At 39.9% G+C, this 23,959-nt stretch overlaps 1 protein-coding gene across 2 annotated transcripts in view; it reads left to right on the top strand.

The window, feature by feature from the left end:
• Positions 1–23,953, top strand: part of arhgap42a (Rho GTPase activating protein 42a) — a 45,189-nt gene extending 21,236 nt beyond the window's left edge. Inside the window, exons 4-25 of one of the 2 annotated variants that reach the window (XM_048983456.1) lie at positions 1,781–1,852; positions 6,578–6,679; positions 6,836–6,946; positions 9,566–9,670; positions 10,382–10,511; positions 10,903–11,003; positions 11,265–11,374; positions 12,090–12,146; positions 13,383–13,461; positions 14,133–14,172; positions 14,382–14,444; positions 15,948–16,022; positions 16,128–16,212; positions 16,455–16,513; positions 16,629–16,734; positions 17,889–18,048; positions 18,513–18,663; positions 18,771–19,172; positions 19,882–20,038; positions 20,661–20,723; positions 21,142–21,221; positions 21,847–23,953. In XM_048983456.1, coding sequence (XP_048839413.1) covers positions 1,781–1,852; positions 6,578–6,679; positions 6,836–6,946; positions 9,566–9,670; positions 10,382–10,511; positions 10,903–11,003; positions 11,265–11,374; positions 12,090–12,146; positions 13,383–13,461; positions 14,133–14,172; positions 14,382–14,444; positions 15,948–16,022; positions 16,128–16,212; positions 16,455–16,513; positions 16,629–16,734; positions 17,889–18,048; positions 18,513–18,663; positions 18,771–19,172; positions 19,882–20,038; positions 20,661–20,723; positions 21,142–21,221; positions 21,847–21,935 — 2,397 coding nt within the window. In that variant the 3' untranslated portion in view covers positions 21,936–23,953. The remainder of the gene's footprint in view (positions 1–1,780; positions 1,853–6,577; positions 6,680–6,835; positions 6,947–9,565; positions 9,671–10,381; positions 10,512–10,902; positions 11,004–11,264; positions 11,375–12,089; positions 12,147–13,382; positions 13,462–14,132; positions 14,173–14,381; positions 14,445–15,947; positions 16,023–16,127; positions 16,213–16,454; positions 16,514–16,628; positions 16,735–17,888; positions 18,049–18,512; positions 18,664–18,770; positions 19,173–19,881; positions 20,039–20,660; positions 20,724–21,141; positions 21,222–21,846) is intronic. The other variant, XM_048983457.1, reaches the window with a different exon arrangement.
• The last annotated feature ends 6 nt before the right edge of the window (positions 23,954–23,959 follow it).

Here is a 23,959-nt window from a genome sequence, read left to right as displayed (position 1 = left end):
CATATTGAAATAACGGTGATACTCCTCCTCTCTCCTGAATGTATACAGCTTATAGCTATAGCTTTACAATTTTTTAAATAAATAACCTGTGGACACAAAAAACACCTAAAAAAAAAAACATAGATGATTCTTCCAAAGAAACTACAGTCAGTCCTGCTACAATTCGACTAATACATTGCAGAAAATCCTCAGAATCACGAAAATCACACAGTAAAGTGCACATATCCAATGCGGAAAACAGGGTTAGGGGAATGTGACTCCAAAACTGGCGATAAAACAGATTTGGTGTTTCTAAAATAATAGCTGTTTTATGGGGTTTATTGCTCATTTTATGACATTCACAGACGACCATAAATATTGTACTCAAGATGCACAGTAACAGTAATTTTAAGGAATTGTTTGCCATTGTGATACTTGAAGCTGATAGGCACAACAGACATCTTTGAACATTGAAGCTATTGTAATATTAATAATATATACAATATATGCATTGATGAAGTAAATAAAATGCTGTCAGAGTGTGGCTGGGGTTGGGTACCTGATCTTGAATCTTATTGTGATGTCATAGAGGTGTCCTGGGTGTATTTCAGCAGGTTGGTTGAAGTCGTCAGATGTTCAGAGTGTAGACAGAGTCACTATGAGCTGTCACTGAATGACTCAGAGTAACACCAGTTGTTAACATAGATTGTGTTACTTTGTATTAGGAGCTAGATGGAATGGAATTTTCATTTAGCTTTCTTACTCGTTGACAATATGCTTCTTATTTTCTAAGTAGAATGTCCATTCTATTACAAACAAAGGTGGATTATTGTTTTTGGGAGTCAACCCAAACCTCAAGGTCAGAATGTCTGGACCATGGCAGGCAATTTGTTGAAAGTTCAGCATTGAAATTATTGGCGTTTCTGAGTTAACATGGTAATCATGAGCACCTTTTCACATTGGTAGACATGCTGTTCATGAAATCATCGTGCCTATTGTGAATCGGTCTGTAATACGCGGGACGTTGAAGGTTTGAGATTCGGGTCTGACTGAGAACCCAGTCACTGTAATCTGTAGTCTGTTTAATAAGTAACAGCTGAAATGTCTCTACTAAAAGGAAGTCAGGTTGTCCAGTTCTACGAAAACTATTCATTATTAGCACACTATGCAAAAAGATAGGTAGTCCTGTGTACGTTACCCAGGCGTAGATTCAAAATGGAGGACATGGTAAAATAATGCATGCAACACTTAATTCTTCTAATCCAACATCATGCTTTAATGGGTTTGCATGCCAGATGTATGAGTTCTTGCCATTTTCAGGAGTTCTTTTGTAGCGTTTAAATTGCAATTAAGTGAAGTGGTCTAATCTTTTACTTGTGCATAAAGGTTTTTCCAATGCCTGCCATTTTAGTGAAATGATTTACTAGATGTGCAGTATTAGAAGAGGGGAAAACCAAAAAAGTGTAAAATTGTAAATCTATGTACACCAAGCCAATATAGAAATAAGCAGATAAGTGATAAACATCATATAAGATATGACTGGTGGGCTGAAGGGGGCAATTTCACTGTCTGCTTACATGCCTGAATGATAAAAAAAATTCAGGTGCGTGGGGGGGCAAACCCATCATTTTACGTGCTGTAGTTTATATTTCAGATGGGTGTTATGTATTGGCATTCTGTGCAGGGTGCACCCCCTGTCTGAGTGGTGGGTGTTAAGAAAAGCCATTGGAAGATAGGTGGATGTTTTGTAGATCCATGAATCTGTGCGCATTCTATAAACACTTCTTCTACTCCGTTTCAGATACAAAATGCAGATGACGTCTTGATCACACCACTGGAGAAGTTTCGTAAAGAGCAAATCGGCGCGGCTAAAGTAAGTCAAGAACCTTAGTTGCACTTTGGAATTAAGAATGTGTAAATGTTACATTTGTTTCGAAGGATCAGCGTAAATATGTATAAGACACATTAAGTTAAAAGCTAAGCAGATTGCAGCTTTAAGGTAACTGCAGTAAAATGGTGGTAGTAGGTATTTTACAGTGTCTGTTCCCTTACATCACACAGCTTGATGCCTGGTGAAACATATGCAGTGTGATTCATTCTTAATGGTTGTTTAAGTACAGGCAGTCCTCTGGGTTAAGCAGGTCTTACTTTTCATCTGACATATGCAAAGACTAATGGGTAATGAGCAAGAAGCGTGGCTCATCAGGGCCACATCAGGGAAGAGACAGGAGGGTCAGGTGTGCAGGACGAGAATCTTCAGTTATCCTACAAAGCAATGCACAGCCATTCGACCTTCTGTTTATCCACGTTTATCCAGAATTTTGGACTTAAATATGTGTAACCAAACTCTTTGTGAACACAAATCCTGCACATGCCTCCAGAACAGCTACGATCATCGCACCATGCTAAAAAAACTAGCCATGCTGAAAGCTCATGTCTGTGAAGATCGCAGGCAGTTCTCTTCCGAAGCATACAGCCACGGTTAATCTACCCGAAGAAATTCTGTGCTCGATTATCGTTAATAAACAATGTCACTTGTCATCCATCTTCCACTTGTACGTCTATGTGCACAATTTTTTCCCCCACCGTTTCTGAAATTTAAAAATTACTTAGTCGCTTGCAGGGACTTTTATTTCCACAAACTATTCCTTCGAAATAGTCAATCCCCCCCCCCAGCTCTGGATAAACATTTACTAAGCAGAGCAAGATAAAAAACCAGTAACCGATGGGTTACCAGTGTTGCTCAATGCTGGGAATCCTTGGTGATTGCGGGAGCTTGACCTCCACAGCCACTGCAGGGTCCAGTGTTGGGAAAAGTTGGATGAGCTAATTCAGAAAGGATCCGAGAGTCTAAACATTCTGCCTTATTTGGGCTTTCTGGCTTCCTGCAGTGCAGCTGCTGCTGTGAGTGAGGTCATTTACTCTTTAGTTCCATTTTAGAGAAATGGAAAGGGCATTTAAATAGCATGTATGAAATAAGATGCTTCTACAATTTTAATTTGTTCTTTCAGTATTGTCATCTTTCTCCCAAGACCCGTATGATATACTGTCATGCTGTTTGTTAATAAAGATCTGTGACTGCAATCAAAAACTAAAAACTGCCAAAAGTCTCGTATTTTGTTTAGTTACTTATGGTTAAGGTTAGGGCTGCGTAGGGGTTAAGGTCGTCATGTTAGAATTAGAGTTATCCCCATAGAAATGAATGGGGAGTCCCAACAAAGATATAATTACAAAGCTGTGTGTGTAACTCTTCTTTCATTTTCATTTGCAGCATGCCTTACAGCTTGCCAGCGGGGCTTTGACCCAATGTCCTTGCTGACTCGGTTCAGCCTTTAATACGCCGCTCCCGTAACCTGAAAGCATTTCCCCCTCATTTACCTTCCTGGCTTTTATGACTGCAGCAGTGATCATTTTTCATATATATAGCAAACTGTGGGGCAAACCTTTAAATCCCTCCCTCCCCTGACTAATTTAATTGGTAGCAGTCCAAATTTTTAACATCCAGTCGGTGAAATTTATCATGCAGGACCCCAAACCCCCCCCGGCCCACACCCCACTCGGTGGCTTTTATCGTATGTAAAGGGGGTCATGAGATCTGGCCAAAGCTTTTGGGAGGGATCCTCTCCATTTGGGAACCACTGAGTTACAGCAAAATCACTATTTCTTTTAGCGTCTAGTTACTAGCATCGCTGATTGGTTCTACGATAGAATAAAAATTGACTGATACTATCTGAACAGTCTGCAGCAACTGCACCTTCAACACCTCTATCACTTCAGTAATGCGTGTTTTTGCCAGCAGGGCAATTAGACAGTGGTGGTACTCATACATTTAACCTATAAATAACCTTTCCTTCGTTAACCACAGTATTTTTCTCACACATTTTCATAGGCGCCGTAGTTAATTTCTCTTACAGAGGAATCAACATTTAACTAAATTTAGTGTGCATGCGTGATTTACATAAACAGTTCTGAAAGCGGGCGAAGGATGATGAGTCTACCAAATGCTTTCTGAACTCTCTGGAAGCTGACCAGTGAGTCGGGTAGTTGGTCTTTTTTTCTTAACTGTAAGTCCAGAAATTTTTCCCTTCTGAGGTTTTGATTTTATAAACGGCCCATAGTAAAATTTCTGGTCCCCCTTATGACCTGACTTTTGGCCAGCCTGATGAATATGGTGTCTGGTATAGGTACAGGGTGAAGGATATTGCTTAGTAACTGATAAGTAGACTCCAACCACCCATTAAGAATTATCTGTAACACAGTCACCATCAACAAGAATATGATGCGAGTCATTGTCAGCTGTCAGCACAATGTCCTGTTTAATGATTGATCTTTTTATAACTATTTAAAAATTGTGACATTATTGCAGTATGTGGCTGTGCTGACAGAATTGTATGGTAGGGAAATATATTTCAGTGGCTAGACATTCATAGAATATTTTCTGTTGTTTGGGAGTCTGGTGAAGGGATTCCTTCTGAATATTGGGACAAGGTTATTAATTCTCCATTAAAGCAAGCATGACTTTCTGCTGCCTAAAAACCACAGCTCCGCATTAGAAGCAATTTTTCAGTGGAGAACGGTTTTTGTTTAATATAGAACAATTAAATAGTACATTGTATCTTGCCCAATTTTGGGACTGTGATGTCATGTGGATGCTTAGCAACCACCTTGTGATGTCAACCATTGTTCTTCACCATTGTTGTTTCTCTGTTGTCCACTCAGTATTATCTGTACATTAATGACTGCTTATGGGTTTCACTTCCCTAAACATGATTCTCAACCCTGCTTGTGTTCAATTTTAATATAAAAATATAATATGGAGCTTCGGCTGAGAAATCCCATACGATAGAACTCATTCTTGAGCGGAAAACAGCTCTTTCTGCTTGAGATATATTTATAATATCGATGTATAGAGAAACATTTGTGTCTTAACCTGCAAATATAATGTGTTATAAGTGAAGTCGATAAACAGTTTGGTTTTCCAAAAAACATGAACATAAAAACTACAGAAAAATGTAATAATGTAAATGTTTTAGGTAAAAGGAATGCATTGCCTTGAAGCAATGGCGTATCCTGTATACAGCTTCTTAGGCATGCGATTTGGCTGGCTTTCACAGTGACTGAGAGCTTTAAGGTTGGGGATCACTGCGAGGGGTCATGGGAACGGTTTGTTAATGTCACAATAAGAAAACAAACAATCCAGATCTGCTTTCAGTGACAGCTACCGGAAGAAGGCTTGCATCTTCTAGAGGGTTTCGGCAGTGCAAAGTTGTTTGAACGGTGCACTGGAAGCGGGTCTCACTATTTCTGTCGTGCTATAAAGCGCGCCCGGTCTGCCTCTCAGGGCGTGTTTCATGCTCGGGTAGGTACCGGTAACATCAAGGCTCTTTTTACACCTTCTTCCCCAACTTCCCGTTTTTTTTCATTGCCAGCTGATACAAGACTTTGGGAGCTTTTGTGCTTTTCTAGTTAATGCAGGTTTTTTGAGGATGTAGCCTGCGGTTATGCCGAGATTTAAGGGGGTGAAGATATTTTTATTTTCCCTTTTTTTAATTTATGCCTCGACTAATATAATCAGAAACATGACTATACCACTGTAATGAAACGTAATTTTTGCCACGACAATGAAGCCAATGAAGAAGATTGGGAGTTTTTATCTTCTTTTTTACACTTTTATTTTTTTAATATAGAACAATTACATAGTATGTTTTTCCACTGTTTTTGTAATAGTGACAATAAAGTTCTTATCTTATTTTTCTTATGCCATTAAAAAAAGCTTCAGCTGTCCGAAATGCCACATCCGAAAGCAGCGATTCTCAGACGGCTTGGCCTCAGGACCTGCATTTTTCCCTGGCCATTAAGTCACGACCCAATAAAGTTGTCGGCCAGGAAGGTGGGGGTGGGGGTGGGGGTGGGTGGGAACAGTAAAAGTAACTTTAAAAAAAATAAAAATAAAAAACCACACACTCCACGACCCACTGAAAATGGTCCTGCAACCCACTGTTGAGTCACAACCCCCCCCCCCAGTTGTCCTAAATGAGGATTCAGACTACGTCAGGGACTAAGCAGTGGTTTGCTTTGACGTCATCCCCAAGGAATTCTCAGGTCTTCGGCTCAGATGGCTCAGCCAGACCCTCCTCCCTTGCCCCAGGCTGTGGTGGGGTTTATGCCCACTGAGACCATACTCTCCATATCCAATGATGCGAAAACCTACTAGCTTCTGTGGTCACCTAAGGTATAGGCAGCTGTCAAGATCTGATCCACAATTTTATGGATGCATCTACCTATGTGTGTTATCGCTATTTTAGCCTGTATGGATGGTGTGCCTCTTAAACTGTAGTGATGGGTGTACACTGCCACCTACAGGCCATAGGCCAACGATATGTTATGATTATTGGTTTTAAATGAAATAGAATTGCTTTGATGACCAAAGGAACTGTCATTGCATAATTTTATTTCTGGGATTATATTTCTATGTTTGGTTTGTTTACAAGCTCTATGTAATTTTTTATCTGACTTAAGATTAGACATTTATCTAAGTAATTACAGTGCAGGAAATTCCAGTGCTTGTTTAAATTAACGTGATGTTTATTTTTTGAAGGAAGGGAAGAAGAAATTTGACAAGGAAACTGAAAAATATTACTCAGTGTTGGAGAAGCATATAAATTTGTCATCAAAAAAGAAAGAGGCCTTTTTACAGGAGGTAAGCTTTAGTTATGCTAACCTGACTCTATTTATATAACGTTTTCAAAGCAAAGTTTTTGCAGGATTACCCTAGTAAATAGAGGTCTCTTTAATCAGCTGTGCAGGTGGGTTTTTCTGTGTCGCATTTTAATTGCTCATTTTAATTGCTTCTCAGGCAGATATGCAGATCGATAAAGAAAGACAAATCTTTTATGACGCCTCTCTTGAATACGTCTACAAAATTCAGGAAGTTCAAGAGAAGAAGAAATTTGAATTTGTAGAACCAGTAAGTGATGTTTTTGCTTATTTAAAATGTATTTTTGTTTATGTTAAAAAAAAATGAAATGTGTGTGTGTGTGTGTGTGTGTGTGTGTGTGTGTGTGTGTGTGTGTGTGTGTGTGTGTGTGTGTGCGCATAGGGCTGTGAATCAATAAATAATGTAACTAATCACCTAATATTACAACTTATAATCATATAAATATATATACATTGCACTCCCGAATTAATGCAGAATTAACATAAACATTGTCAGTGGACTTCATTGATTTTGAGGAACAGGAATAGACGTGAGACTGTGAAGCTGGGAGATTTACCCCTAAAGCGTTGGCTGTCATGGTGAATGGTAACGACTGAAAGTGTGCACACCGTTTAATTGCTTGTTGATTTAGCTAATTAATTATTTAGTCTGTACTCAGAATTACGGTTTAGGTGTTTACATATGCAGCTCATCTCTTTAAATTATTCTCAGTAGACTGAAGGTAATCATTGCAAAAAAGAAGTCTGTTATGCAGTCTGAAGATAAACACCCATTTGTGCCAGGTCTGCATTTGGGAATTATGTCACTCAAAGGAAACACAAGCGGGATGAGTTTTCGTGTTACAACAGGCTTCCCACCTTTGGCATGTCGATTTCAGGGAAGTGGATACCAATGTATTTTTGTCCAAAAATACCCTCCCTCCATCAAATGCATCAAAATACTGAATACCGTAATATAATGTCTATATGGTAAGACAGTAAGAATTAGCTACTGCTCAAGTCTAATGCTGTTTGCTGGGTTAATGTTAGGATGCTGGCAGTAAAATTTCCCACCTGGGATACTGGCTATTAATATATGCTGAACAGGCTATAGAGGGTAGCGGGTTGGCGGCTTGTTGGCGCAGGGTTGTGGCAGCTAACTTCTTGCCACCACTAAACAGTAGAATGACTGATTTCAAAGAGATGCTGCATCATTTATGGCTATCAAGGAGCTGCTGTCGGTTTATGGGAGACTCCTGGAACTTCCCGGAGAAGTTGGATGTCTGCTGTAATGTTTGTAATATAACTATATGGACAAAAATACCTTTTAATCATTGAATTCAGATGCTCTATTTAGTCCCATTGCCACAGGTGTATAAAATGAAGCATCTAGCCATACAGTCAGGTTTACTAACACTTCTGAAAGAATGGGTCAGTCTGAAGGGCTCAGTGAATTCAAGCGTGGTTCTGTCATAGGATGCCACCATTGCAATAAGTCAGTACGTGAAATTTCTCCCCTGCTAGATATTCAATAGCCGACTGTAAGTGGTCATATTGCAAAGGGGAAGCTTTTAGGAACAACAGAAACTCAGCCACCAAGCGACAAACCACATAAAGTAATGCAAGGTCCACACCACTCTATTGACCCAGTAACTGCAGAGTTCCAAACTTCCTCAGGCATTAACCTCAGTACAGAATCTGTGTGCTGGGAGCTGCATGGAATGGGCTTCCATGGCCGAGCAGCTGCACGCTGGCCTCACGTCACCAAATGCGATACCAAGCGTCAGATGGAGTGGTGTAAAGCTCACCGCCACGGACCTCTGGAGCTTCTTCGTCTACTACTTACCACTCTTCTCTGTCTGGCTGTCTGATAGATGAATCTGGGTTTGTTGGTTGCCAGGAGAACATTAACTGCCTGCTTCAGCAAACCTAGACATCTTGGATCAATCTATGCTTCCAACTTTGTGGGAACAGTTTGAGGAAGGGCCTCGTTCCAGAATGACTGTGCCTCAGTGCACAAAGCAAGGTCCATAAAGACATAGCTGGTTGACTTTGGTGTGGAAGAACTTGACCGGCCCGTCCAGGGCCCTGACCTCAACCCCATCAAACACTTTTGGGATGAACTAGAATGGAGATTATGAACCAGGCCTTCACAGCCAACACTTCTGGATGAACGGGCAAAAACTCGCGCCGACACACTCCAAAATCCTGCGGAAAGCCTCCCCAGGAGAGTGGCAGCTGTTATAGCTGCAGAGGGGGGACCAGCTACATATTGCTGGATTTTGAATGAGATGTCATAAAAGTTCCTGTGGGTGTAACAGCCTGGTGTCCCAGTACTTTTGTCCATATAGTGTATTTCATGAAGGCCATCATTGCAGCTTGTTTTCGTATGTAGTATATGAGCGGTTTACGGCTACATACATCATGAACCGCATCCTCCATACAGCCCTCACTGCAGTCCTGATGCTCTCCACACATCACGATGGCCTAGGCTCCTGTTCACTGTTCCGTGTTTGTGATTTTTATTTTAATTTTTTTGTACATCCATCCACCCACTCATCCATCCATTCATCTCTTCATTCATCAATCTTCCAACCATGTATGCTAGTCAGAGTCATAGTGCTGGTGCAATATCCAATTCTACATAACTTTTTCATTATAGTTATTAATTATTGAATTATTAAAATGGAAAACTAGCATTGTTACCCCAGTCAAATTAAGTCTTGCCTTTATTATTGACATATTTTTTAAAATGCTTTTTTAAACAAAACATAATAAAGTGAAATAAAAAAAATCTACAAATATGTTGGATTGTAGCTGTTGTTCCTGCTGACTTAGTCTGCTTGTTACATCCTGATTAATGTATGATAATTTTGCTCCTCTGTTTCAGCTGCTAGCATTTCTCCAGGGTCTGTTCACCTTCTACCATGAAGGCTATGAGCTCGCACATGAGTTTGAGCCCTACAAGCAGCAGCTGCAGTTCAACTTACAAAATGTAAGAGTTTAATTCCGGTCTGCCGCAGTGACGGAATGGACTGGAACCCTCTACCTTAAACTGTCTGCTAGTGATACCCTATCAGATTTTAAAATCATACTGAAATTGTGAAGATTGTTATTCATAATATGATTTTTTTAAAATTCAAGTGCAGCACAGAGATTTTAAAGTACAGTGTATTCTAGTACGTTTTGCCATAAAAAGTGAACTTTTACCATAATCATCTAATAGCAGTATTCAGGAAACCTATTCAGGTCTCTATAGAATTATATAGAAAAGTTTAATAGGCAACATTTTGGTTTTAAAAACGAATTTGTAGGCGATGCTGTATTTCCAGCAGCATAAGTGCCGCGCCCAGTGCCATTCCTATGTTTTCACTCATTTTTTAACTCATGTTTGCCAGTTGATTGCCAAATTACAGGTTCATCTACAGATAATCACTGGGTATTGCCACATCATGCAGGCTCCACCCAAGTACATAACATTTTTGCTAAACATGTGCTAGGACTACAGGTTTAACAGTGTCAAGTGGCCCCTTTACCGTCCCTCGATTTAAAAAGTAACTCAAAGTAGCTGCTATCAAGATTAAAAACACGCAGTCCAGTCATTTTAAATTCTGCCTTTGCCTTACATAAAATCTCCTTTCTGTAACTTCAGTGTCAGAGTGCAGCCGATACCTAAACTTCCATTGTTCCCTTGTCCCTTTATAAGACTAGAAACAACTTCGAGAGTACGAGGCAGGAAGTGGAGAAGTTAATGAAGAGGATACGGTCTGTGGATCAGGACTACAAAGCCCCGGGACAATGGACCATGGAGGGCTTTCTTTATATCCAAGAAAAACGTATGTTGTTTTAGTTTTATTACCAAATTTTTTTTCCCTATCTTGTTCTTCTTTTAAATGATAGGCATATGGGATTTCCTTGTGCCATAACCCTCTATGTGAAAACACTTTAAAGTGGGTGAATAACTTTGGCTCCCTGAAGTTTACTAACTTCTTTCAATTTGTTTTTACTGTCTAATTTTATTTTTCCTGAATGACCGTATCAAAGAGGCCGCTCCTTCATAAAAGTAGAGAATTGTTACAGATAAACATGCTTATCTTGATCTTTGAGTTAATTATGCAACTCATCTTGAAAGTTGCACCGCGATTTGGTGTTCCAGGAAACAACAGAGATGTGTGTCGCTGTAGTAGTATCTTGCTGTATTTTTACATGAGTAATTCTCTTTTCCAGGCCCCCTGGGATGCACATGGACGCGGCACTACTGTACATATGACAAGTCGGCCAAGACATTCACCATGACAAACACAGAAAATAAATCTAGTGCCAAACAGGTACAGGGATATTTTAGCACATTTTGTACAACACTGTGCTTTTTCATTTTGGGTTTCTAAACTTTTGTTGTTTTCTTTTGTTGTGTTATTTAGTTATAGAAGCAAAATGTCTCAAATACTCATCGGCATTTCAGATGAAATCCTAATTTTATGAATTGAAATACATTTAAGATGCTTTTCTGTCTAAATAGTGGTAGCTATAGTCATAAGATCTTTCAGAAGGCATTAAAACCCCCTTTTCCACTGTTGCTTGTGCATCAGAATGGCCTCGTTGTGAATTCGCCTGAGACGTTCAAGCTGAAATCCTGCATCCGGAGGAAGACCGATTCAATTGACAAGCGCTTCTGTTTTGACATTGAGGTGGTGGAGAGGTTTGTATTCACTCCGGTCCATTTGCTGGAATGCTGTTTTATGCATGACCAGTGCTGGGTCGTAACCATCCGTGCTTGTTCCTGATTCAGCGGATCCCTTATTAAGCTCTTTAGTGTTCAAAGCTAGCAGACCTGAAACCTTTTCGACGTTTTCAAAGTTCTGTGTTATTGCTAAGAAATATCAAGAACTGAATGACTAAACTAAATAGATTAATAATTTAAAGCAAGTAACGGTGCATAAACTTTGTCCTGTATCGAAATTCAGGGTCCTGTACTATTTTATATGTAATTACATATGTGGACGAGCTCCTTCTACAGTCTCATACCCAGTGAAAAAGTGTCAGAAATGAGTTCTAATCTTCTTAAATAGATTCTGCCAGGATATCTCACTTTGTACATAGATATTGCTAATGTGTGCAAAAGCAGAACAGCTTCATACAACAATCAAACAGATGCATTAATAAAAATGACTGGTGGCACTGACATTTATTAAAGGCACCAGTAAGAGATGAAATCGGTGGATTTTTATCTAGTTCCATTCTGTTTAAGGCACACTTTCCGAAATTCGGCTTTACCTGAAATCAGTAGTGAGAAAGTCTCTAAAAGGGTTTTCATCTGTACACGTGTACATTCCACAGTGTGGAGAATTAAAATCACCAGCCTTATTTTCTGTGTGTACCCATTTTCCCCTCTCTTTGTTTTCATGTTAATGTAGAAATACCGTCTATCATGGAACTTTTTTCAGACCTCTTCAAATTTTCTATAAAGCCCGGTATGTTACCAGTATAATACCTTTGTAGTGTAGTTGCATGATTTCGCTTATGTGCTCCTAACGATCTATACTTACTGATCTTAACGAAGAGAACTTTCCACTCCTTCTAGCCAATCACACTGTACCTATCAGGGTGGATTTATAAAAATGCATGTAAAAATAATTTCACGGTAATTTTTTTTCCCCACACGCAATCTCATTACGGAGGAGATGTTCACTACTATTAATCGGGTTATATGATTATTTTGATTTTTAAATAGCCAAGATAGTAGCCATATTTGGTATTATTTTTATTTACACTTGCATGTCATTCTGCTGTCCTGCCGCTTTGTATAGGAAATATATCATTTATCTGGCCATTGATATTTCTACCAAAGACAATTAAACTCATTTTTCTGCAGCAGATTCCAGCTTGATAGAGTTACGTATAACGACTCCTGTCTCACAAGTACTTCACTAAAAATCATATATATACACACACACATACGATCAAAAATATTGCTGCACGTCTTATATCGCTGAAGTGCTTCATCTAATTCTAGAAAAGTTTTGTTCAGTGGTTTTGGAAAACAAATGCAAAAATCATTAGTTATTCCGAAAAGCTAATCACTTGACAGGCACGGTGTGGTGTTCTTTAGTGGCACAGTGAGAATTCCGCAGCTAACGATAAAAAAACGTTATTCATTGTTATTAAAAAACAGAAGATGTGTTTTGTCTGAGTGTCACAGGTCTGCTATTTGCAACTGGTGCTATGTCAGGTCGTTAGTTACCTTCGAACCTTGCTCAGTTCGCTGTACTATGGAGAAAGGCATTTCTAACAGCGGATTTTCAACTTACGTCATCATTCTGTCAAATATACTGTACTCCCAAAGTGCATTTAATTATATAACTTGTACATAAGTTACCTACAGTAGAAATTGTGGCATTGTGATGCTTCAGTAAGGCCAGAATACAGATTGTATGTTAAGGTAACAATTGGTAAACCCTGGTGGAGACTGAAACCCCATTTTCCCTAAGCCAGTTTACGTTCAAGAATTGGAAGTGGTAACATATGCCAAATCCATCCATCTTGCAACTGCTTTTGCTGGTCCTGGGGGGTCATGGGGACAGAGTTTGTCCCATGTAGCACAAGGCTTGGCTGCTCTAAATTAAAACCTTAAGTTTTCCTAATTCGGTAGGCGTGACGATGTTCTGGAGGTTAACGCTGTTTGTTTTTTTGTCTGAATTTTCTTTCAGGCATGGCATCATCACCTTACAGGCCCTGTCTGAGTCCAACAGGAGACTCTGGTTGGAGGCGATGGATGGCAAGGAGCCGGTATGTACACAGCTTATACAGGATGGCTCTGGCAAGTCAATGAGGAAAGCGATGGCATGTAAGCAGTCTAATGCAGATGTGCTGCTAACGCCTTACTGCATGGCATCAGTCCGGGGTGACCAGATAATCCATGTCAGACAGGACACTTTGAGCTAGGACAAGATTTGCAAACTACCATTTCAGTTAAAAGGACCTGGATTTCACTTAAGCACCAAGTTCGTACTGTGAGCTGATTGGTCAGTCTCCTACAATCATGCATGTGTGAAACAGCTGGATGAGTTTTTCAATCAAGGAAACAAACCAGTCAAAGCACAAGATGAGCTGAGCTATTTAGCCAAGCACTGCAGGCTCTCAGATTTAATGTAGTCTGTAAAGCCTGAAGTAGCACATAATGTCCCTCCAGACGTAGGTTAGGTCATCACCCTACATCAGTCACCATTGGTCACCCGATGTTGCACAAGGTTTGTAGTAATTTTATATATGTACATCTGCTGCCTAACCCTACTTTTTGTCTTTATATTTAATGCTTTTTTATCCAAGGCAACTTATATTAGAGGGAAGGATTTATTTTTTATGTGTGCTCCTGGGTAGTTGAACCTGCAAACTTTGCACTGGTGGTGTAAAACTCTACTTGTTGAGCTAACTTACTGCTTGCTGGTGTTTTCCTTTAGATATACACTCTGCCAGCGCTTCTTAGCAAGAAAGAAGAGAGTAAGTTTGCCTTTCTTATTGTTGAACTATATCTTCCATTCACTGGTTAACTTTGCTGTAACAGGTACCAGTGAGGTAGCGATTCTCTGTGACAGTCCACTCAAGTGGCTGCCAAGGTACATTGTCAGAGATATCAAGGAACCATGAGCAAGAGGGACTGGAGCCGTTTTGGATTTTGGTGACCTAATTTTCTTTGACTTTGCATGCAGTGTTCCTGAATGAGGCCGGCTTTAATTTTGTGAAGAAATGTATTCAGCTGGTGGAAACGAGAGGTAAGATATTGCAATTTTATACATTGTTAGTTTCAGATACAGCATAAGATTTTAATTACACATGCATCATTAGATTTGAAACTGAAATAGTCTGTTGCATTTTGGAATTCCGGTTCTAAAACAACATCCCATTTCTTTATACTGTGGATATTTTCTAATGATGGCAAAAACAACACCTCATGAACCATTTGCGGTACTTTCTGAGCCCACTAGATGGTGCCGTCTGTACAAAACAATGGGCTCAAAGCATGCTCCAAAGCAGAGAAAGAGCACCATCTAGTGGGGTCAAAAATACCTCAAATGGATCATTATGCATTGTTTTGGCCAGCACTAAAATTTTCCACTTGACTAAAGGTAGCGTAATATTTTTAACTTTCTGTGAAAGCTAATTTGATGACTCTGCTTTTAAACCAGAAACAGATTTTATTTTATTTTTTTTACTTAATTGGTAGATGAATGTTGCATACTTTTGTATATTTTAATTTTTATCTCAGAACTTTAATGCTTGGACTGGAAAAAAGTAGAAATTGTGTTTAAAATTGTGCTTATCTGGGTGAGGCTTTGGCAGAGATAAAGCATCAGAGTAAGATAGAGAAAGTGCAGTAGGAGTAGTGTGAGAACCAGCTTGTGATGTACTGATGATTTTCTACCGTATAATAAACCGGGCTAAATAGTGTCTATTCTTTTTGTAATATTCTGTCTGCTATTCGTGCATTAGAGGGTGACACAGGAGTAGATTTTCACTCCTGTTCCCACAAGAACACTCCGGTCCTGTCCCAATCCTGCGATACAGTAAAAAAAAAATATATATATAATAATAAATAAAAAATCCAGTCCCATCCCAATCCCGGAGGAATTAATTCCAGTCCCATTCCGATCCCAGTGGAGAGGAGGGGGATGATTTTAAGATTGTAAACCTGAGGTATTTCTTAAGCATATCTTACATACGGCACACACTGTTTTATTACTGTAACGCTGAACTCTGAGAAACTCTGAAAGTGAGACGTTAGGATCATTGTTGTTTTCTTTTCATTGCAACACTATCTTGTCTGATTCCAACTCCGTTCTTTTCATGACTGCGCCACACAAAATGGAAGCTTGTGTCATGCACTGCACAGGTCAGGTGGTGCTGGGTACCTGCAACCGACCAGCCACTAGTAGACAGGAGACTTCTGAAGACTTAAAAAGTCAACAACACAGCTAGCATTGTGTTCAAAATAAAGAAAAGGGCGTTAATTTACATTACGTCACCACATAAAAACTGGCCAATCAGCATGATTCTGACCCCCCCACCGCTCCCGTTGGCGATTTTTAAAAAATTTTATTTTTATCTTATTTTTTTTCCCGTCCCGCCCCAGTCCTGTGACTCCCATCCTGTGGGATTTCTGAAAATTTGTCAGCCTCAACTGTGCATGTTGGCTGTGAATCTTGTATGTAAAACAATGAAATGTATATAACATCATAAGTACATAGTTAATTGTGTATATGTTTGCTTTTTTTAAGGCATTAACACCTTGGGACTTTATCGAATAGGAGGAGTTAACTCTAAAGTGCAGCGACTGATGACGTCGGCATTTGGTATGAGTCCTTTAAGAGTGAAAAATTAGATTTTCGATTGCATTGTTGTATTTAACAGCAAACACTCAAAATTCTCATGAGAGAAACAAACTTGTTTTTGCACAGCAAACAAAGCTTCCACAGATATGGACCTGGATCCAGACACTTGGGACAATAAGACCATCACTAGTGGCCTGAAGAATTACCTCAGGTTTGTTCGGCCTGCCGACATGTAACAGCCGTTCCCACTGATTTTCTGAAAAGGTGACAGCGTTGTCAAAGTATCCTCATTGAGTTCATTTGCTTGAGATGTAAAATTTGGTTTCATCGTATTGGCCTACATTAGTGTGGATATTCACATCTCGCTTGTTTTATTCCTTTCTGTGCTAGTCAGTCATTATGGTCATTGTGAATGGGGTGAACAAACCTATCACTTACTAATTTCTTCTCCAGATGTCTGTCTGAGCCTTTGATGACGTACAGACTTCACAAAGACTTCATTATGGCTGTCAGTAAGTGAAGAACAGCTCTGTCTTTCTGCTCCCTTTTATTTCATCGGTCTTTGTTTACTGGCTTATTATCCACAAGTGCTATTGTCTAAAAATATTACACCGCTTTGCCTTTCAGAGTCCGATGACCAGAACTATAGAGTCCAAGCAGTTCATGCCCTGGTCCACAAGTTGCCCGAGAAGAACAAAGAGATGCTGGATATTCTAATTAAGCACCTGGTCAAGTCAGTATAATCACATATGTGAAGCATTAGCTAGCAAATACAATAAACCTGACTGGTAAACATTATATAGGGGTGGTGCCTTACATCTCTGGGACCAGGGCTTATGGCTCGAAAAACGTGGATGTGAATGAAGTGTGAGTGAGCCCTGCGATGGGCTGGTGCCCCATCCTGGGTTATTCCCTGCCTTGAGCCCTGCGATGGGTTGGTGCCCCATCCTGGGTTATTCCCTGCCTTGAGCCCTGCGATGGGTTGGTGCCCCATCCTAACAGCATCGAATTTTGAAGGCTTGCTCGAACGTAGTCAGCAATCAGATAATAGAATGAGATGTTTGTCAGTAAAGAAACAAAAGATGGAGTCAAATCAGGAAAATTCTTGCGGGGAAACTGCTTCATTCTGTAACAAACACGACCCTCCAATTCATGTTTGAACATTGCAAAAGTCAGGCATTGAAAGTCAAAGAGTACTGAAATGGGGACGTCTTTACAGGCCCAGGGATAGCCTGTGCTTTAAATCTGCAGAACAATTTGAAGATTGTGACTCACTGACATTCCCCATGTAACCTGAGTAAACCTGCAGTTTTGAAACTGATTGATACATATTGAGCACGACAGACTGAAAATGATGCCAAAGTAATCTCTTAGTATTGCCTAAAGGGGTGATATCGGTTTATTGTTTTCATAAATACATGCATTCCTGTAATGGCCTAAAATATGTCATGCTCAAACATTGTTGAATACATTGTGTAAGGCAACAGAAAAATTATATAATTTCAGTACATCAGTCAAACACTTCTCAATAATATAGCCAAAGTAGAGGGAGAATGCTTTCTCCACAAATGCTTTTATCCACTAGATGGCAGCATTTTGGTTGGCTGCGAGGAAACACAGATAAGAATTTCACTGTACTTTAGTACATCCTGTACTTAATGCATATGACCATAAAATGTAAAACTTGTACCAAGAATTAGCACTTCAATGTACCTGCACCCCATCCTGGGTGTAACCCTACTTTGTGCTGGTTACTTGCCCCCCCCAGTCCTAACCAGGATAAGTAGTGGGATGGATGGATGGATGGATGGACAGACAGATTGAGTGTAAAAATTGTAAGAATGACTGTTAATCACTTTGGCAATATCTTCTTTTTTCATACGGTAGGGTGTCTACTCACAGTCAAATGAACCTGATGACGATTTCCAACTTGGGCGTGATTTTCGGTCCCACACTGATGCGCTCTCAAGAGGAGACGGTGGCAGCTATGATGAATATCAAGTTCCAGAACATAGTGGTGGAAATTTTGATTGAGAATTATGAGAAGGCAAGCGGCTGATCATTTGACACTACTGCATGATTCGGGTACTTCAGCTGAAGCTATCCGTGACAGGACGAAAATTCGTTTTTTCACGTTATTTTCAAAAACCGATATTTCGTAATTAATACGTTAAGTAAGTGTGCCGTTACATTATTTGTGCCCCCTCAAGTAAAATGTTACCCTTATTTCTTCTACACCATTTTGGCTTAGTATCTCTTAAACAAGAATCCCATAGTGTTTGGATTTTGACAAGACGTTAAAGATATTTCTCAACAGATGCTACTTGAATCAAGGGTGTAACTTTGGCTGGAACCTTGGGCGGAGTTGAGGTCTTCACCCATTACGGGAGAAACATGATTAATGGGGGGGGTTGTTTTAGCTGGTTTTGATTTACTCGGGGGGGCTACAACCCTCCCATACCCCCCATAATTTACGCCCATGATTTGACTGCTGTGTTAACTTTGTCGCAGATCTTTCAGCAACCTCCAGACCCCAACGTGCCCCTACCTCAACCTCAGTCCCGTTCAAGTTCTCGCCGAACCAAGGCCATCTGCCTATCCACAGGCCCCCGCAAGCCGAGGGGCCTGTACACGCCAACGCTGTGCCTCGCCGACGCTGATAGTGAGTCAGACTGCCTCGTTCTTCTGCTGAGCATTTTGTTTCAGGAATTCTGGTCTTCTCCTTCTTAGAGGATTGCGGTTGACAGTGTTCTTTCCTGACTCCCTCAGGTGATACGTTCAGCAGCAGCCCTAGCAGCACCCCCATGGGCAGCATCGAGTCCCTGTCCTCGCACTCCTCAGAGCAGAACAGCTTCTCCAAACGGGGCCCCTCCAACCTGCCGAAGCATAAGTCCAAAGGCAGCCTGTGCTGGACTCCATCCCAGGTGTCCTCCAACGGGCCGAAGAGCTCCACCTACACCACCAGCCCGGACTCTAGCTCCAAGGAGGATGCAACGAAGACTGATGGGGAGTCTGAAGACACCCAGAGCCTGTCCTCCGTCACCACGGCTGGGAGGCGATCTCCTGCACTGGACATGGCTGAGAAAACCGCTCAGAACCTGCCTGACCACAAAACACCAGAACTGAACCGTTCAGCCGCACCGTCGCTCAGGTCATTGCATATCTCTGAAGGTAACCTCCGCATTTCAGATGTAGCTTATAAGTGACTTTCCTAGCCCCCTACTGCATGCCTGCGTACCTTTTGCCCCCATTCCCCAGGTCGTCATAACAGTGTCATCGCTCATGATCTTTGTACAAAAACCAGACCCACATCTTCAGATCACTGCATAAATCTTATGATTGAACCAATAACTGTTTACTGTACTGCCATGTGAAATCAATTTATGGTTTATGTGAAATGTTTTTCATTATGCTTTCCCATTGCATGGTTTTGTTTATAAACTCTGACTGACTGCAGCTGCTTAACACTTGAGGGGGCACAAATAATGTAGTGATACACTCTTACTTAATGTATTAATTAACCAGTAACTAAGCATTAGTTACATATTGATCCCATGTTCATTCACCATTAATCAATCATAACGGTTCATGTTTTTCATTCAGTTACTCTGTTTATAGTTTATACTTGAGTACTAACTGAGTTACTAAGTTACTCGTGTCCCCTCAAGTAAAGTGTTACCCAATTTGCAGTCTTTAAAACCATTTTTACACTTTGTTTTTGTTTAATTTTAAGGAATGTGGAGACACAAATGAAGGAAACTGCATTGCTTTGTGGTTAATTTTGTAAAAAATATATATATATAATTTTAAAATCGCACCAGTGATTTTTTTTTCCTTCTTTTTCACTGCTGTTCCTAAACTGGACCATTCTTTCATTCAGGTCAGAGAAGCCATAGTGGTTCCATCCAGAGTCTGGCATCCTTGCACCAGACGGATACTCCAGCATCCCACAGCAACCCAGACTTACCCCCCAAACTGACCTTAAGGCGCAGACCAGAAGCCTCCACCACTAACGGCTATCAGAGACCTGGATCAATGTAAGCAAATGTGGTATCACAGGAAATCTCTGAATTCCATCCGGCATACACCCACCTATTGCCATACCAAGCATTTCTCCTTCTGATTACTGTCCTGGCAGATTGCAAATCCCAGTTAATTGCTGTTTGAGGCAAATTAATGAAATGTTGCAATCGGCTAGCAGTCCTAGCCAATGTGGAATCCTGGACAGTCATCACCCCCATCAGAGGAAACTGGCTGGCACGTCAACGCCCCCTCAGAAGTCGGCGCTCTAGGCAGCCGCCTATGTCGTCTATAGGAATGACTAGCCCTAATTACAAATTTATAAGTTTAATCGGTGTGCCGCTTGCCGATATCCAATAACACCGTGTAGCTTAATTGACGAACCTGTACATCTGTTGAACAGAGGTGGAAAGTTCAGGTCTAGAAAGTACGAATCCAGACCACGTTTTTGTTTCAACCAGCCACTTTATGCATAATGAGTCAGTCACAGAGTATTCAACTGGTTAGTTGAAACAAAATCTTGGTCTGGATTTGTACTTTCTGGACCTGAATTTGCACCTTTGCTGTTGAGTGCGTCGTGTTGTAAATGATCTTGACTTGGCTTTGACCTGTTGACCTGTGGATGCTGTTGCCTTCCAGAGTTGCTGCAAAAGCGATGCTTTTCGAAAAGCCAGCTTCCCCACAGCCTCCTGCAGCTGGCAGGTAGGTAGTATATTTACATCCTCCTTGTCCTTTCCATGACTCAGAGCGAATCGTAATTACTTCAGCCGTGTTTATGAATTTCATTTTAACTTCAATCAAGGTTTTTTTTTTCATTTGAAGAAATACGCAGTACTTTCCAAATACATCTGAGTCTTTCTTTTTAGTATAGCTATCATGGTGAAATGTAATTATAGTACTTCAAAAGATGAAATACTAACATTCAAAATAAAATATTAAATTAGTATACTTGCCCTGCCTCGTGCCCATAGCTTCCGGGATAGGCTCCGGACCACCCGCGACCCAGACGGATGAGCGGTTTGGTTGGAGATATGAATAGTTGCAGTTATTTGTGCAGGTTTGCTATTAAAATGAAGGTCTTGCACATATTCCTGCAATCTCTTTTCACTTCACACTTCAGAGATGCAAAGGCGATGTACTCCTGCAAGGCAGAACACAGCCATGAACTGAGCTTTCCCCAGGGGGCGCTATTCACAAATGGTATGTCACGACAATCTTCATCAGCTTGTTTGTTGTGGAAAGATTTACCAGATAAAGCTTTAATTATAAGTGCTCTATGATCTATCTGAGCTGGGCGCAATATCCATGATTTAAATATCATTTTGTTAATATACTATGAGGTGTCTTCCGAGTACATATAATATTAACTATAACAATATAGTCTTTGTCAACAAAATATAAACTTTGGCATGAGGCCAAAAGAAGTTATCTGGATTTCTCATTCCAATAAGATTGTTTACTGTTATTAATAAAACTATATTTTATTAGGTTTGAGGTCACAGTTTTTTTTTGTGATCAAATTTCTATTTAAGAATTTTAACATAGGACAAAACACAACGCCGCCCCCCGCCCCCCATACTCTGAGAGAGGACGTAAGCGAAAAGAAAAAAAAAACTGAAAATAAAGACGAAACAGAGTCAAAAAGTTGTATTTTTTTGTGGTAATTAAATGCAATGATCTACTGCATGTACGGAAAAATATTTCTGTATTTAAACTTAATCTGATATTCAAAGAGATCATTATCCCGGGAAATGCATACATTTTGATTTAATAGCATTATATCTCTGTTGTTTTATTTGTTTATTTTTGGCTGATCTACATACAGTACATCCTTCTGTGGAACCTGGCTGGCTCCAAGCAACCTATGAAGGAAAAACAGGCCTCGTCCCTGAGAATTATGTCGTCTACCTCTGACAAGTTCTGAAGACGGAGCCAAATAAATACATTTCATGGTATCCATGTTATCAGCTCCCTGTAAACGAGCACTGCGAGATCAGCTTCACGTTTGCACGGCTGCTCTTGTGAACCAGTGCATAGCTAATATGCAATAAAACTCACAACCTCACCAGTGGAGTAAATTCATTTGCTAACAGTTTGTTTCACATGGAAATATTAATTTATGAAACCATATGAAATTAAAGATTTGTTAAATATTGCAGTGTATACACTTTTAAATGGAGATATCGTTAATATTATACACCTCAAATCTGACCTCAGATTTTCATGTATTTGATTGTAGAACCATTTCGTATTTGATATACAAGTCATTTATTCCACCTGAAAGACCTTAATTGTACAGTAAGCTATTGCTGTAATTTTGTTTCTTTCATGCATTCTTAGCAAGCCTTGTGAGACATATGCTGTAGCTGCTAAAGATGGAACCACTTGCTGCTTCCTCTAGATCAGTCCATACACCTCTGACAAGGCACCGAAATCACATTTACGTCGGGCACAAGCAGCTTTGTCATATCACACCTATCCGTATAAATGAGATTCATTTCGTTGGGACGACATGCTGTAGAATGTGTTTCTCAACATTTTTGCAGCGCAACTCAATTTTTAGCATGACAGCTCAGTTGCAAACCTGTATGAAGTATAGGTCTAAATGAACACTATGATCACGTGCGCAGTGCACTCTGCAATTTACACGAATCAATGCTTATCGCACAAATCTGATTGGATGTGCCAGTGAATTTTTAATTTTGGATTGGTTGAGCGTTCACTAGTTCTGTGCTAAGCATTTGCAGACCCAAGACCCATTTATATAGGTTAACTCTAGGATTAGGGCTGGGAAATCTGACCGTAGATCAGCATTGGAGCCTGCTGGTTTTGAAATTCTTACATTTCCAACCCTGTCAGAACTTGCTGTGACCCCAATTTGGCAGTTGCTGTAATAGCTTTAAAAAGTAAAAAGAAAAGTGTGTGTGTGTGTGCGTGTGCGTGTGCGTGTGTGTGTGTGTGTGTGTGTGTGTGTGTGTGTGTGTGCGTTCACCATATACACAACAAAAATAGAACAGACTAAGATGTAGTGTAAAAAAAATGGCAGATTTTTTTACAGTGCACTTTTAACAAACACTGAGGTACGCAGTATATTCAGATTTCTTTCATCCCTTTATGTTCTCTGTGCTCAGAAACATGACCGATAGTTAAATCCCTATGGTGACTAAATGTACCATATAAATGAAAGGTTAATATTTAATAATATTTTTTTCGTATTGTTTTGATTCAGGCAAGTAAAGTCGTTCAAACGTTCCTGTAGACACATGCTATCAGTACACTATTTTTTTTCAGATTTCTTTCAGCTGAAGGGCATTATCGTGCATTATACCCTTGTTCAGTTCATCACTGATTATTTTATGTTGTTATACCTGCCAGAGGCCTGTTGAATTGGATTAATGGACATCAATTCAGTGTACAGAACGTGCATATTGTTAATATCCTTGCTACGTGTTTTATATAATTTTTCTTCTTTATTTTAGTAGTGCACTGGTGCACTAACATTGTGCATATGGCATCATAGCAAGTAGCATATGCTGTAAGAAATATTGATCATTAAATACTGAATATGTAGTTTAGCTGTAAAATGTAACTGTAGGTAGTAAACTGAAGCAGGTGGAACACCAGCCTACGTACCAGTATGTAAAATGTTTTCTATTTAAATATTTTTCTTTTATCAGCATGTACCCATTTTGCCATATGTACTAAAGAGGTATAGAAGTCTTGCTTTCTTGTTTTGCAAGTGTTAATAAACTGTACATGGTGATTTTATTATTTTAAAAACTGGTATTATTGTAAAAATGTAATAATTGTTGTGATTGTTAGATGCCATAATAATGTTAATATTTTTACTGCATGTTCAACCCCCCCTCATAAATTTTTGGCAAACAGCCCTCAGTGTACTAAGTATAAACGAGAGGACAAGATCTCACTTGGTCTGC

Source organism: Brienomyrus brachyistius, chromosome 18 (assembly GCF_023856365.1).
Source record: "Brienomyrus brachyistius isolate T26 chromosome 18, BBRACH_0.4, whole genome shotgun sequence".
Lineage (NCBI taxonomy): Eukaryota > Metazoa > Chordata > Actinopteri > Osteoglossiformes > Mormyridae > Brienomyrus > Brienomyrus brachyistius.
The sequence above is the reverse complement of the archived record's forward strand: the minus strand, read 5'-3'. Positions and strand labels throughout refer to the sequence as shown.